We start from the raw sequence: 16,593 nt of genomic DNA on the forward strand, positions 1-16,593 counted from the left end.
AGTTACGAGACTACGCAACTATAAAATAAAATACAGTTGGTGGGGGTTAGAATTGAACTTGATTACGTACATTACATGGATGAAACTTCTGAAGAAAAAATACCCCCTTTTTTAATGGCGGGATGGGATGTTTGTTGAGCTACATCAACATTATGGTATCTTTTCAACCCTTCCCATACGGCCAATACATAGGTACCGTTTGGTACATGGGATGGGACAGGACGGGACGGGACGGAAAGAAGTGGGACAAGCCTATCCCATGTTTGGTGCGCCTAAAATGGGTGGAACACGCTGCGGGACGAGTTTTGGGTGAATTTTGGTTCCACCTCACCCCCTGCAACGACTCGTTCTACATTCGTGAAATTATAACATTTTAAGACAAAAATACCCCTTATCTTTATCAATATTTACACCATTCAAAAAACAAACCCTAAAATTCTATCTTCTTCGCTCCATCTTCTCTGCCTGCCGCTGACTTTTCCCGTAGCCTTCCTCCTCATCCTCTCCCGTAGCCGCTGCATCTCCAGGTTCGATCTCGATCTTCTCCCGTAGCTGCTGCATCTCCAGGTTCGTTTTCTTGATTTTTCCAGGAAAATTTTCAATTTTCTGGGAAAATAGGATGCTTATGAGAAAATAAGTTAGTTTTCTTGGTTTCTCTAGTTTAACTTGTGCTTGGGAAAAAGAACAAAGTCTGATTTTTAAGGTTTATTACGATTCTGGTTTGTAAAGAATTGAATCTGGTACCGAGCTGTGCGATTTAGTGGGTTCAGTTGTGAGCTTGGCTTTGTATGATGGAAAAAGCTGGTTCTTTAATCTGGGTCTTCCTCCTTTTATTCTTTCTAAGTTGAATTTTAGTACTTCAAAATTTTTGATAATTTTTTGAATTTGAGTTTCTGGGTTGCTCTTAAATTGGAGCTTTTGTGTTGGATATTTTGGTTTTTTTTTTTTCCCTTTATTTTCTGATGCAAGCACTGTTCCATTCATGCAATTTTGGCTTCTGAAACTGGGTATTCTGCAAAATTTCATCAATTTATCAATTGGGTTGTTCTTCTTTTGTGATTTCGAGAATTTGGTTGTTCTTGTTTTGTGAGAATTGGGTATTTAGTGATTGCACATTGTCATGGTTTTTTCACTATTTCAGAAGCAATGCACATTGTCATGTTTTTTTCACTATTTCAGAAGCAATTGATTGAGTTGGATGTGATGCTGCTGGAGCGGCAAATCGTCGAGTCTTCAGAATGAGCGAGTCTGCAGATCCATTTTGTTTTGATTCTTATATAGTGTGATAATATTTTGGGTTAGATGTTTTTTGGAGCGGATTTGAAGCAAAGGTGAGAGAATGTGATAAGCGAAGTAGGGCTGGGCACGGTGCGGTTCAGTGCGGTTCCACCTTTAAATTGGAACCGGAACCGAAATATATTAACGGTTCGATTCGGTGCGGTTCCACTTAAATTTATGACTAGAACATTACGGTTCGGTCTACACCGGTTCCGATTCGGTTCTTGCCGGTTTACGGTTCCTAATAATAAATTATTTGAACACCAAATCATTATGCATTCAAATACATATTCTAAAACTGATTACATAAAGTTGCATACAACACATCTTTTTTAATGCAAATGTCTTTGGTAGTGGCACCAAGTCAACAAAAAGAGACAACTAAAATACATATGCACTGGTCAATCAGTCAACAAACAAAAAAATGATGAAACAAATTGCAAGTTTTCAGACTTCAGAGAGCAAGCAAGAAGCAGCAGCTCCTGTACACAATTTTTCAACCTATTTTTCAACCTATTATACCATGACATGTGTGTGTGTATATAATTTATTTATTTATTATTAATAAAACGGTTCGGTTCGGTTCGGCCGGTTCTTGGTCATTCGAAACCAGAACCGGAACTGATTTGAACGGTTCGGTTCGGTTTTTCACTCAAAGTTGACTTTTCCGGTCAACACGGTTTTTTTCGGTTTTTTTTCTTACGGTTCGATGCGGTTTTTCGGTTTGGCGGTTTTTATGCCCACCCTTAAAGCGAAGGCTTTCTTTTTTTGCTTAAATGCTTTAGATTTGGTGGAAAGAATTTGCTTCCTAAATTTGAAAGGCTTTGCTGTATTAGTTGGAGTTATAGTTCTGCAACAACAATCTCTAAGGATTTCGTTGTTGGCTAACTATTTAAGGCTTTCATCTTCTGTTTCATGCAATTTTGAAGAGGATTCGAGGTCAGTTTTTGATGACTCTGTAAAATTGTAATTGTGTGTTGTAGATGAACACATTGTGATGTGCTAATTGGGGAGTTGGAGAATTGAACCGTAGATGGAGCGCAAGTGGTTGTGGAAGAAGTCTTCTGAGAAGAGCTCTGGAGAAACTGACAGTTCAGGTTCAGTATCTTCACACTTCGAGAGGTACCCCGATGAACAGGTAGGTAACTGAACCCTGAGTCACACAAAATTTGAGTTCAATTTTAATTCTGGAAAGCTTGCATACATTTGCTCTCGTGGAATTGAACTCAGTAATTAACCTAAATGGTCTCTTTTGTAAAAGTTGCCCTTGTCTTTAACCATGTCAGACATCATGTAAGTTTGTAACTGCTTTTGCTAGGGGGGAAGCATGCATGCGGTTTAGGAAAAACAATGTGAAAGATTGTGACTTGCAAGCAGTTTTACTAGTGTGTGTGATTGTAAAAGATAGTCTGTTGAAGTTTATTTGGTTTTCTCATACGCTCATCTCTTCTCCTTGTATATGGGAGTTCTATCGTTTAAGTGTTGAATGAATTATCGTTCGGAAAAAAAAAAAGAAAAAAAAAAAAAACATGATTTGGAATTATCACGAGATTGGTCATTCATGGCTTGCTGATAAATTTGTGTAGTTTTTCTATTTTATTATTACTTACCAATGCTCTTTACTTTTTGTTTTATAGGTCTCCATGTATGTTGTAGCAGCACATTAGATTATCTTAAAGATCCAAATAACCTTTTATTAGATGAATACTCAAGAAACATGAAGTTATTTCTTCAGGCCATGGGTCTGTTGACTGATATGTACACATCGGTATGGCTTTACAAACACATCAGCATGAAGGTTACACATCAAATTGTAGGAAGGCTGTTATACTGTTGGGATTCGTAGGGATATAAGGAAGTTAGTTGGTTACTAGCTTATGAGTAAAGCAAAGAATACTTGTATAAATAACAAATACCTGTCTCTGTAATTCATTCATTGCTCAAGAAATACAATCTTTAGTCATTCACTTTCTCTCGCTAAATTCTCTGCCATTGTTATTTGTTTTGCTTCTTCTGCCATGTCTTCGATCAAGAAATGGCATAACATATCTTCGGCCATGTGCTAGTGTAAAAAATATATCATAGATAAGCATATATGTGTTCAAATATGAACAAGTTCAAAACAAAAGAAAAAAAACAAAACAAAATAGTATCGTCCCGTCCCACGCATAAACATTGTACCAAACAACAGACGAAATAGGGGTAAGTTATTCATTCAATCTTTTGATTCCATTCCGTCCAACGCGTACCAAACGCAGAACAGAACAACCGTCCCATTCCATCATGCGCGTACCAAACATAACACGGAACCTCCATTATGTCTCGTCCTGTCCCATCCCGTCCCATTCCATTCCGTCCTGTCTCGTCTGCGTACCAAACGATCAAATATGCACACTATTTATAATATGTTCTTCTCTATACCCTGGGGTGGATGAAAGTAGGGACTAAGGTGGTCCCAGGACTATCCGAGTCCGAAAAATATACATGTGAAGGTTTTCTGATGACCTTCCGAATGTTATTACAGGTCCTTTTGTGCCTATTAAATGTTCGTTGCAATGCATGCTAGGCATATTTCGACATGTTGCATTGACAATACTCGACAAGTTCTCTCTATATTACTCATCAGATTGTTTTGGCGCATGCTGATATTTGTTGACATGGGCATAACAAGCCCATCATGTGAATAAATTGAATTATTTATTTATTTATTTTTTTGAGCGCTTCACTCTTCTCCTATCTAAAAAAGTTGTATTTAATACTAGGATCCCCAAGATTTAAATCTTGGATCTGTCACTGCCTATACCTATATTTATTACACACACACACATATATATATATATATAGGAAAGTAATTTTTGCGGACTCATTTTAACTTTTAACACAACTTTCTTAATTTATGATCATCAAATTAAATAATAAAATAAAATAAAGAGTTAGCATTAAACAGAGAAGTGTGTAACGCTAAAATGACTGAAAACCATTTCCTTATTAATATTTATATGGTATAATGCTCATGCAGGCTTACGAAATACATACGCATGGCATCATGAGTTTTGTTTGGTCCTCATATGGTGGAGTTTCCTTTGAAAGGGTCGGCATTACAATTGAATATTTGTGACTGTATAACAGTATAATCGACCAACTTCGCACCGCATGTGCTTCACCAAGAAACCAACCAATTGTTCCTTGGTCGGTAGTTTACTTGTATATATATATCCCTTCTATTATTCCACACCTTTTTGAGTCATCCAATTACACCAGCCGCCCTGCAATGGCATCCAATCCCACATTAGGAGGAATTTGAGGCCTCAAAGTCCTAAACCAATTCAAATAATTAAATTCTTAATTGAATTTGCAGATAGAGTTGGCACGTTGTCTGAACTGGAACCGGATCCTCTCTGAATCTCAATAATCTGAGCCCAATGATCATTTGATCCGGATCGTTGAAATTTGATAAAACTGCTACAATTATTATAACTTTTAAAAAGACTTCCTATTTGTAGCCGTTAGATCAAATTTCAACGGCACGGATCATTTGATCCTTAGGCTCATATTATTGGGTTCCGAAGGGGATCGGTTTCGTCTGAATTGAACAAACGTTCTCACTTATGTGATAGAGAAAGTGTTGTTAGGAATTGTGAATCAAATACAATTGTCACACGTCAGAAAAAGTAATTATCCTTGTATAATATTACATATTAAGTGGTAACTTCCTAAATTGTATTGAAGTATTTTAAGATAAAAGATCACACCTTCGTATTAATAGTACATTGAAAATCCCAAACTGTTAAAACAATTTTGCACAATAGTATTTGCTTTCCTTTTAAATTTCTTTTTATCCATTTGCTTATATGGAGAGATTTTGCAGTGTAGTATGAATACGGCTTGGTACTCAAGTGTTATAAAATAAGTGAGAAATTTTTTTTTTTTTTTTTTTTTGAAGTGTTCATCCACTTGTATAATAATACTTTATATATGAAGGTATGTTCCTGATACACTAAAAATCTTTCCTTATCATGGGGATGTTTTCCTAATCTTATACCATGCAAATAATTAGTTGGAAATTACGAACAGAAGTCAGAAAATTAACCGTTTCCAAAAATATAAGATACTTTGGCTTAAGAGTTATTGACTCTACAAAAATTTCTTTGGTTCTCAGAATTCAGAAATGGGACTGCAAACATCTTTCCTGAAAACTGTGCCCTCCTCCACTAGAAGCTAGTATTAAAAATACCGTTGCAGCTTTATTATAGGGACCAAAATAAGATAAGTATTTAAACAAACAAACAATCAAGGACTCGAACATATTCATGCTTCTTTTCTGTTTATACAATTATAAGCAAGATCGAATTTTAATGGAATCTTGTTCTTGTTTTGTAGGGACTGGAAGGTGGCCCTTCTCCTGCAAGCTCTTGACAGTTTCATACAGGGTATGTTTGACTGGGGTGAACTCCAACCCTAAATCTCGTAGCTTCTGGTTTGTGAACTTGTATGATTCTGCTCTGGGTTTCCCATTATCTTTACACCTGCAAAGTATATATTTGACATATTAGTTTAATCACACAAAATAAAAAACACCAAGTAAACTAACAAAATGCAAATACATATCAGAAGAAGCTATCAATTAGTATGATGCTAATCACTCTTTTAGATATGCTCAACAAAATATACAAAAGAAGTAAACCAATGATTCGCAAATATTTATTTATTCTTATTGAAATATAGTTTAAGAACACCAATTAGTCTTCATGCAGAAGACAGTATTATTTCCTGAATTTTTGTTGACCCATTTCATTTCCTGAAGTGGGACCTAGTAATGGTGAAATATTGGCATCGCATATATTCCTAAGATCATTGAGAGCACTATATCATTGAACTTGCACCGCCTAACAAAGGGGATAATTTTTATTTTTATTTTTTTTGGTCAAAGGGAATTTTTATAACAAGTACAAATTACAAAGATTCCATAGCTAAAAGCAAGAAATAAAATAGGAATTAGGATTCTTTTCCTTCCTCCTCTCATCCCTTCCATTCTCTCCTCTCACATTATCTTATTTTGTTTTTTTCTTGCTTTTAAAAATTAATATAAGATGTTGACGTGGTTTAATTGTGACCGTTCAAACAAAAAGAAAGAGAAGAAAAGAAAAGAAAAAAAAAAAAAAAAAAAAATCCTATTCCATAAAACAGCCCCCAAAAAAATATCGGTACAGACATGACATATTGGTAGGTAAAGAGAGTGACATATTGCAAAGGATAATAAACGCTAAAGATAATGTCAGGGTGAGGTGGAGTCTTGTAGTAGGTAAGGACTCATTAGCTCCACAAGTATATTTATACATCACTATTTCAACTTTTTTTGGTGCTCAATTTTCAATTTGGGGAGTCTTTTGTTTTGTGTAGACATGTCAAAGCTGGTACAACTACAACTGCCCCACACCGCAACAAAGCTCATGCGATCAAAAGCTTACGCATGTCTTCCATAATCAGGTGTCGAATCATAAAATAAATCCTCAGATTTTAAATTTAGAAGTGGAGAAATATTCATATCGACATGCGTTGGATTATATATCTATATATATATATATGTATGTATAAGAGTAGCCCAACAAGTCTTACTAACAATTAAAAACCCTAAAATTCTAAAGTTGAATGTCTATTTGTAGTATGCTCAGAAGTTACTCAAGAAAATGAAGCCTAAACATTTGTGATCTTGCATGGCCAATTCTATGGACGTCCACCCGTCTACATTAGATCAATGACTTAAGAAAGACTCATCTATGTATGCATAAACAAAAGAATCAATGTTTTGAAATTGTCTACGCATTCATGAACGACCGTAATTAATATTTCATTTTACCAAAATCTAATCAGACATCTTTATCTTTATAAGAAACAAAAGTCACAAAACTAACCTAATAACAACATTAATAACAGTAGTAAAAACTGTTAGAGATTTCAATAATAAATATATAAATTATTATTATTATTATTATTATTATTATTATATTATATATATATATATATATATATATATATATATATATATATATGACTTGGCTGCGTTGTGCAGCATGTGCGTGCGCGTAGAAAGGGCAGCAACCTTATTAAGGGTTGTGTTTTATTCAACCTTTTACGATTGTATATTTTGTTGAATAATTGCAACTTTTGGTTAAAAGACATGATACTTACTCAAATTGTATGAGTAGAATTAAAAAATGTAATTAGTCAATATTTATTTTCTGAAAATATTAAATAGAAGATATGTCTTTTGGATCAACACTTTTAAGAAGAGTTGTATATTTTCAACTAAAATGAAAGGACTCGATGAACAGGTGCCTTAATGCCTATAAATACCTATTGTGGTATAATGTTTCACACATAATTTCATAAATTTGTTTCTACATTCCTTGCTCTCTTCTCTCTCCATCACATTCATACAATTTCTTTTTAGTTATTTCTAAGGGAATATAATTTGGTTTTGCTAATCGAATATTCCATACTTTGTTGTATCCTGTAAGTGATTTTCCAAGAACATTTTAGCAAACTCATTCGAGTGAGGGCAAATAACACTTTAAGGAAACGATTCAAGTCGTACCTCCAAGTCATCATTTGGATTATTCCCTATATTTCTACATTTTAATCCAACAATCTTAAAGTGTTATTTTCGTCATGGAGAACAAATCTGATAACATGGCTTTGAAGATTATCAATCAAGATGTCTACAAGCTAGACAAATTTGATAGATCAAATTTCACCCGATGGAAGGACAAGATGCGTTTCATGCTTATTGTTCTAAATGTCATATATGTGATGAACTCAAAATTGGAGTCTATTTGTGAACCAAGTGACAAAAACTCTGACGAAAACTCAGACAAAATAGTTGATGATCGAAAGAAGCGGGAAGAAGATGAATTGGTATGTCAAGGACACATCTTGGGCACATTATCTGATCGATTATATGACTTGTACGCACACATTCAATCTCCAAAAGAAATTTGGAAAGCACTTGAACACAAGTACACAACTAAGAAAAGAGGTACCGATAAATTTTTGATGTTCAAATATTATGAATTCACTATGTTTGATAAAACCCATCATAGACCAAGTTCATGAATTATTGGTCTTGGTCTCAAAGCTTCATGAACTTAAAATAGTTTTTTTTGGATCCTATGATAGTTGGGGCTATTATGGTAGAATTACCCCAAACATGGAATAACTATAGAAAGAAACTTCTACACATGATAGAAGATATTAGTTTGAAGGATTTACAAAAGGGTATTCAAATTGAAGAGGAAACTCGAAATCGTGATAAGAATTTTGCAAATCAAGATTACTCTAAAGTTCACATTGTCGAAGGAAACAATTATAAAAAGAACTTTAAAGTCAAAATTGACAAAATGAAGTTTAAGAAGACCAATTCCAACAACAATCAAAAGAATGCAAATGTTGTTTGCTACCATTGTGGAAAGAAAGGCCATTACATTCGTGATTGTAGACACAAAAAAGAAAGTCAGGAGTATGCCAATAAGACCAAAAGGGTAAATATGGTGGAAAATTCTAGAGTTCATAACATTGTTGCAATGGTATCAATGATGCATATTAGCATGATTACCGAATTGAGTATGGCAGCGGCAATAAAATCATCTGATTGGTGGCTTGACTTAGGGGCTATTGTACATATGTACAATGATAAGGCACAATTCAAGACATATGAAGCATCAATGGACAATCAAAAGGTTTTAATGGAGAATCATAATTCTGCCAAAGTTCTAGGAAAAGGAACCATTGAACTTCAATTTACTTCAGGGAAGAAATTGATATTGCTTAATGTACTACATGTTCCATAAATTAGAAAGAATCTTGTGTCTGCAAATTTATTTTGTAAAAACGATATAAAGACTGTTCTAGAGTCTGACAAGTTAATAATGTTGAAAAATGAGATGTTTGTTGAGAAGGGGTATTCTTGTGATGGGATGTTCAAACTAAATATTAATAATAAATTGAATTCTTCTGCTTATATTGTTGAATCTTCCTCTCATTTCTGACATTTACTTTTAGCACAAGTAAATTTTAGATCTTTAAAATACATGCGCACACTTGGTTTAATTGCTTGCAATGATGATGACAATGATAAATGTGAAACATGTACTCAAGCAAAAATGACTAAGAAACCTTTTCCAACTGCCGAAAGAAATACAAATTTATTAGACTTAATACATTCTGACATATGTGAATTTAATGGTGTTTTAATAAGAGGAGGAAAAAGATATTTTATCACATTTATAGATAATTGTTCTAAGTTCACTTATGTTTATTTATTGTCTAATAATGATGAAGCTTTTAAGTGTTTTAAGCGCTATAAGGCTGAAGTTGAAAACCAAAAAGGAAGGAAAATTAAATGCCTTTGTAGTGATAGAGGTGGTGAATATTTTTCACATGATTTTGATATTTTTTGTGAAGAGCATGGTGTTGTACATCAAAGAACTGCACCATATACACCACAACAAAATGATTTGGTAGAAAGAAAAAATAGAACACTCACTGAAATGATTAACTCTAAGATGATTAATGATAATACTCCTAAATATTTATGGGGTGAAGCATTGTTAACTGCATGCCATATACACAATTATATCTACGAAGACACATGTGTCACCATATGAAATTTGGAAATGAAGAAAACCAAATTTGTCGTATTTGAGAATATGGGGTTATGCATCCTTTTACAAGGCATTGGACCCTAAGAGATCCAAGTTGAGTCCAAGAGGAATTAAAAGCATATTTGTAGGATATGCAAAATATTCAAAGGCATATAAGTTGCTTAATTTAAACTCAAATCCAGTAGTTGAGTCTAGAGATGTCAAATTTATAGAAAATAAATTTTATAATGACTACTCAATGTTTGGAAAAGAGAATGATTAAACACCTTTCTCTAATCCAGCTACTAGTCATTCTCAAGGTGAGAAAAGAAAACAGTCTAAAATTGTTAATGAACAAAGGAAAAGCCAAAGGGTAAGAAAAGAAAAGACTCTAGGCTTTAATTTTATTTTGTCTCAATCTATTGTATTTTTAGTCGAAGGAAATAGAAAAAAGGTTATTAAAAGATACTCATATTGTTGAATGTTGAGGATGATCCTAAAAGTCTAAGCGAAGCAACTTCAAGAGATGCAACCTTTTAGAAAGAGGCTATATATGATGAGTTTGAATCATTAATATTTAATCAGACATGGGTTTTAGTAAACTTGCCTCAAGAATCAAAAGCAATAGGTTGTAAGTGGGTATTTAGAAGAAAATACAATACAGATGGGTCTATTCGGCCATTTAAAGTCAGGTTGGTTGCCAAAGGTTTTAAGCAAAAAAAGGGAATAGGCTATTTCGATACATCTGCACTAGTAGCTAGGCTCACATCAGTTAGAATATTGTTTGCGTTGGCATCTTTATATAATTTACATGTGCATCAAATGAATGTGAAAACAACATTTTTAAATGGTGATTTGGATGAAGAAGTCTGCAGGGAACAACCATAAGGGTTTGTTCTCCCCGGGAATGAAAAGAAGGTTTGTAAATTAGTCAAGTCGTTATATGGATTGAAGCAAGCACCAAAATAATGGCATGAAAAGTTTGATTTTGTCATTTTATCATATCGATTTAGACATAACAGTGCTGATAAATGCATATACTCTAAATCCACAAATGATTATGGTGTTGTTATATGTTTATATGTCGATGACTTGCTAATTTTTGGTACAAATATGAAAGGTGTATCTGAAACTAAAAAGTATCTAAATTCAAAATTTAAGATGAAGGACTTGAATGAAGTAGATACTATCTTGGGAATTAAAGTAAAGAAGCATAGTAGGGGTTACGCTTTGTGTCAGTCACATTATATAGAAAAATTGCTTCTTAAGTTTAAGTATCTACAAATAAAAGAAGCAAATACCCCTTATGACCCTAGTGAAACTTTGCTTAATAATTCTAGTAGGTCCATTGCACAACTTGAATATGCTAGTGTAATCGGAAGTTTAATGTATGTCATGCATTGTACTAGGCTAGATATCGCATTTACAGTAAGCAAACTTTCTAGATACACTAGTCATCCAGGTACTGCTCATTGGAAAGCAACAAATAGAATTTTTGGTTATCTTAAAAGAACTATGAACCCGAGTTTAACTTGCTATGAGTTTCTAGCAGTACTTGAAGGATATTCAGATGCAAGTTGGATAACAAGTGCTAATAATAATAAGTCTACATCATGGTGGATTTTTACAATTGCCAGATGAGCAATTTCTTGGGCTTCAAAGAAGCAAACATGTATAACACATTCAACTATGGAATCTGAATTTATAGCATTAGCGGTAGTAGGTAAAGAAGCGAAATGGATTAGAAATTTGTTATTGGAAATAGAGTTGTGGCCACAACCAATACCATCTATTTCCTTATACTGTGATAGTGAGCCTACTTTGTCTAGAGCATACAATAAGGTATACAATGAAAAGTCTAGACATATTAGCTTGAGACATGAATATGTCAAACAATTAATAACTGATGGAGTTATTAATATTATTTATGTTAAATCAAGTAATAACTTGGCGGATCCGTTAACGAAAGTACTTTCAAGAGCTTTGGTAGTTAGTACATCTAGTGGAATGGGGCTAAAATCCTTTACTGAAAATTAGCCACCAATAATGGTAACCGGACTTTGTCTAGAACGTCACTAGTTTAAAAGTTTAATAGGTAATAACAAGTTATTGTTAAGTGGTTGTGAAATCATTGAAAATTAATATATAGCTCATTCCAAGATGATCAGTCACTTAATGAGATTATTTGCAATTATGTCTATAGTAACAGGGACATGGGAAGGAACCTCACATATATGAACATAAGAAGTGGTGCCGCTTCTACCAAGAGTTGGGTTTTCTCTTGTAAATGTTCATGAAAGTAGGATGAAGCACAAGGCCATAATAGTACTTAATTAGTTCAGAAATTTCTTTAAGGAAATAAGACATAATCACGTGTGTAGTGATTCCGGTTTTAACATAAGAATAGGCAGTTTAAACTTAGGTCACCATCGCATTCGTTATAACTTTGAATTACTTACACTGATTAAATGTTTAATTTGAAAGACACCTTTATTGTACACATGATTATATCAATATGTTTGTGGTTAATTATAAAGAGAGAAATGTTATTATATTATTGAAATTGGGAAGGATTGTTAGAGATTTCAATAATAAATATATAAATTATTTTATATATATATATATATATATATATATATGACTTAGCTGCAGCATGTGTGTGCGCGCAGAAAGTGCAACAACCTTACAAAGGGTTGTGTTTTATTCAACCTTTTACGGTTGTATATTTTGTTGAATGATTGCAACTTTTGGTTAAATGACATGATGTTTGCTCAAATTGTATGAGTAGAATTAAAAGATGTAATTAGTCAATATTTATTTTCTGAAAATATTAAATAGAAGACATGTCTTTTGGATCAACACTTTTAAGAAGAGTTGCATATCTTCAACTAAAATGAAATGACTCGATGAACGGGTGCCTTAATGCCTATAAATACCTATTGTGGCATAATGTTTCACAAACAATTTCAAAAATTTGTTTCTACATTCCTTGCTCTCTTCTCTCTCCATCGCATTCATACAATTTCTTTCTAGTTATTTATTAGGGAATATAGTTCGGTTTTGCTAATCGAATATTTCATACTTTGTTGTATCCTGCAAGTGATTTGCCAAGAACACTCTAGCAAACTCATTCGAGTGGGGGCAAATAACAGTTTAAGGAAACGATTCAATCGTACCTCAAGGTCATCATTTGGATTATTCTCTATATTTCTACATTTTAATCTAACAAAAACAAGAAAATTTACCATATACACTCAACGACTCAGTAAAAGGGTTTGTACCAAAATTGACAAGGATAATGATGTTGCACTTACTTGTTTGGAATAGGGTATTCCGGGAAGAATTTGGCCAGGATTTCCACCACATCGCCACGATGGAGCACACTCTCAGCACAAATATATCTGCCAGAGGCAGAGGGTGTCTCATAGACCAGAATGTGAGCTAGTGCGACGTCCCTAACATGCACGTAGGCCTGAACTGAATTGGCATATGTTTGGGTTGAGCCCTTCAAGTACTTGAGGATATGAATGATGCTAGCATTGACAGTTGGTTGCAGAAGTGGTCCGAGCACCAGCACTGGGTTCACCACCACCAAGTCCACCCCTTTCTCTTTGGCCTCAGCCCATGCTGCCTGCTCTGCCACTGCTTTCCCGTAGCAGTACCAGTTCTGCAATTTAATTTTTATTTGTTAATTCATTATCAAATTATCAAAAGTAATATAAATTATATGTTGGGTTTTTTTTCTATATTGATTTTTCTTTCCAAATTGTTTCTTTTATATTGATTTTGCATGTTCAACCAAGTCTATAATCATGCATCCCAATTGACCAAAAAATTTATTTTTAACTAGTAGATTTTTCTCCAACTTTTCACAATGCATATGTATATTTTCATTCACTACAAAAAAAGTGAGCAACAACTATTACATTTAGTAATTATTTTTGTAGCTTTTGTTGGATAATGATGTTGCCAATAAGAAAATAGTGACAAAAAGCCAAAAAATAGGTTATAGTTACATCAAAATGATGACTAATGCGTTATATATATATATATATATATATACACATATATATATATTGTCACCATTTTTTTATTTACAGAATTATTGTTATTCTAATAATAGTTACTAAATAGAGTAGTTGTTGCTTCTTCTTTTCTTTTTCTTTTTTTTTTTTTCGGCAATGATTCTCTGCTGTGTTCTATCTAATATATAATAAGTATTTTATTGGTAGATAAACATAACTACTTCATATTAGTAAGTGATATTTTTTTTTTGGTTAATGAGAAAATAAATTATATATAATTATGGCTCTGCTAACCTTGGTGTTCTTGCAAAATTCAAGATCACTCCAACAAGATTCATCAACCACCACATCAGGACCCCTGGTGGGGTCCATGTACACCGCACCGATTGACGACGTGAAAACCACCCGTTTCACCTTTGCTTCCGCCGCTGCCTGAATCACATTCTTGGTTCCGTTCACTGCGGGCTCCACCATTTGTTCCTGTATATACATATTAGGCTAGAATGAATAGTACTATTTTTGGGATTGCATAATCATATATAATTATTTCTAAAGAAAATAAAATAGGTCAAAATTTTTCTATTTCTAGTAAAAAGTACAGTGATTTCTTTCTTTCGTGGGTTACCTCTATGTTCAACACCATGTTATTATACACAGAAAAGCAGAAAAGCAGAAGAGAAAGTCAAGGGAAAGGAAAACTCACTGGATCATCCGTGACAGGTGATGCTGTGTGAAAAACTCCATCACAGCCGTTAATGGCTTCTTTGAGGCTCTCATAATCGAGGAGATCAGCTCTGCACAAAGTTAGTCTCTCTGCAGCTCCTTCAAGCTCTCTCAAATAAGCATTCTTTGGGTCATCTATAACCAAAACCAAAGTAAGAAAACCACACAAAAAATAAAGGATAAAAGCACAAAGAACAATGACTGATGCACACGTCTTGCAACATGGATGGCATGTTACGCTGTCAAATTCTGAATTATATCTACCGAATATTATGAAACAAGAACTGCACGTGCAAACATAATTAAGTAACCAATAATTATAATTCGGTCCGATAACAACGTAACAATATAATATGTCGAATTATCTGTGAAATTGTGAATGCAGGCCTAGAAGATGTAAATGATTTGAACTACGTGGGTTTCTCAAGGTTCCTCGAACAGTGTAGCCGCTTTCGAGTAATAGCTTCACCATCCAAGAAGCAATGAAGCCTCCAGCTCCAGTGACACAAATAGTTTGGCCGTGGCCGGAAATTGATGAGCTATCGGCAGGCATCTTGGTCATTAGCTTTGTTTCCGGACGAGATACGATACAGACTTTCTTTTTTGGGATTGTTGGGAGCGAAAGAGATAAGAAGAGAAGAGACGAAAAGGAAAGTTTGAAGTGCGTTTGTGTTGGAAGAATGGGGAGGCAAAAAACAAGAACAGCGACTAATTGATGTAGTTTTATAAGGAGGAGAGAGCCCACCAGACTCACCTACCGCCACTATGTTACAAGTGGGACTGATCGAAGGAAAAATGTGACATGAGTAACATGACTTTTTATTTTTTTTCTTTAATTTGTAGAAAAATTATATTTTAATTGGTGTTATTAGTGGGGTTTTAAATGACTGGTTTTAGAATTCTTACGTATGAATGCAATCAGAGGGGTTGAAAATGACTAGTTTTAGAATTCTTACGTATGAATGCAATCATAATTTTTTTTAATATTTTATTTATGAAAAATGTTAAGAGGTCGTCACATTTTAAAACCAGTAGTGGTACTGTTTAATATGGTAAATGATGTACATGTCATGTTAATTACTATTTACATACAAAGCAAATGACTTACTCTCATTTGTGCTATACTAATGTGGTAAAAAAAAGAAGTGATATCCTAACAATTACTCTTCATTTACATAAATACATACATAATATCAGATCTTTATTATAAGTGTAAACATGACATGTAATATTACTGTCGCACATCAAGAAATTCCATAACATGACATAGAATGTGTTATGGTTTTGTTCGTAAGGAGAATTTTTCGATATAAAATTGGTTCGATGGTTTGGTTAAGTCACTTAGGATTAGGTCCTATGTTTGATTTATTCCAATTAATTTTGGTGTGCACCCAAAATTAAATAGATCTGTTTTTCTTTTGTTGGAAATTATATCACCATTTATCTAAGGAAAATTTTTTAACACACATTATCTCACTCTACACTCATATTGTATTTAATGTATTCTGGCTTAAGTGGAAAAACAGTTCTCGTAGTTATAAGATAGTCAGATAACGGCCTCCGTTGTAAAAAAATTAAAACTTACACCCTTGTGATCAAAGACCGTTAGCAATTTAGTGCATAAGTAAAACTCCGTCAAAATCAATTAAAATGAAAGAATAAGCATATATTTTCATGTCCATAAACCAATACCCCTCCCCTCTTCTCTATCTTTTGTTTCTTTACTATTGTCCAATGTTTTAAAAGGCTCGCCTCAGGGCGCGCCTAGGCGGCCTCTGAGGTTGGGCGTGAGGATTGCCGTCTCTGTTTTGAGGGAGTGGGCGGTAGGCGTTGCTGAAGCCGCCTAGGCGGCGGTAGGCGTGCCTCAGGGCGCCTAGGCGTCTCTGTTTGGCTGTTTTTTTTTTTTTCCTTTTTCTTTTTTCAACTCC

At 34.0% G+C, this 16,593-nt stretch overlaps 1 protein-coding gene and 1 long non-coding RNA gene across 2 annotated transcripts; one reads left to right on the forward strand and one right to left on the reverse strand.

The window, feature by feature from the left end:
• Positions 1-437: 437 nt before the first annotated feature.
• On the forward strand, positions 438-3,260 carry LOC137708348 (uncharacterized). The gene is made up of 4 exons (XR_011064781.1): positions 438-567; positions 1,180-1,331; positions 2,262-2,416; positions 2,916-3,260. It is a non-coding gene; the product is annotated as an uncharacterized lncRNA (long non-coding RNA).
• Positions 3,261-5,502: 2,242 nt separating this feature from the next.
• Positions 5,503-15,362, reverse strand: LOC137709348 (cinnamoyl-CoA reductase 1-like). Its single transcript, XM_068448434.1, has 5 exons — positions 15,080-15,362; positions 14,646-14,800; positions 14,237-14,422; positions 13,232-13,584; positions 5,503-5,804 (listed from the first exon to the last, which is right to left on the reverse strand). The coding sequence occupies exons 1-5, from the start codon at positions 15,225-15,227 to the stop codon at positions 5,612-5,614; spliced, it is 1,035 nt and encodes a 344-aa protein (XP_068304535.1). The 5' UTR covers positions 15,228-15,362; the 3' UTR covers positions 5,503-5,611.
• Between the last annotated feature and the right edge of the window lie 1,231 nt (positions 15,363-16,593).

The sequence above is a fragment of the Pyrus communis genome, chromosome 11 (genome assembly GCF_963583255.1).
Source record: "Pyrus communis chromosome 11, drPyrComm1.1, whole genome shotgun sequence".
NCBI classification, from domain to species: Eukaryota; Viridiplantae; Streptophyta; class Magnoliopsida; order Rosales; family Rosaceae; genus Pyrus; species Pyrus communis.

Bases quoted from the DNA above. Each gene is read 5' to 3' on its own strand.
- LOC137709348 (XM_068448434.1), bottom strand. From the start codon at position 15,227: ATGACCAAGATGCCTGCCGATAGCTCATCAATTTCCGGCCACGGCCAA. The intron at 14,801-15,079 runs GTAGTTCAAATC...TTTTGGTTATAG, and splicing joins AGGAACCTTGAGAAACCCAC to ATGACCCAAAGAATGCTTAT. The intron at 5,805-13,231 runs GTAAGTGCAACA...TATACTTTGCAG, and splicing joins GAATACCCTATTCCAAACAA to GTGTAAAGATAATGGGAAAC.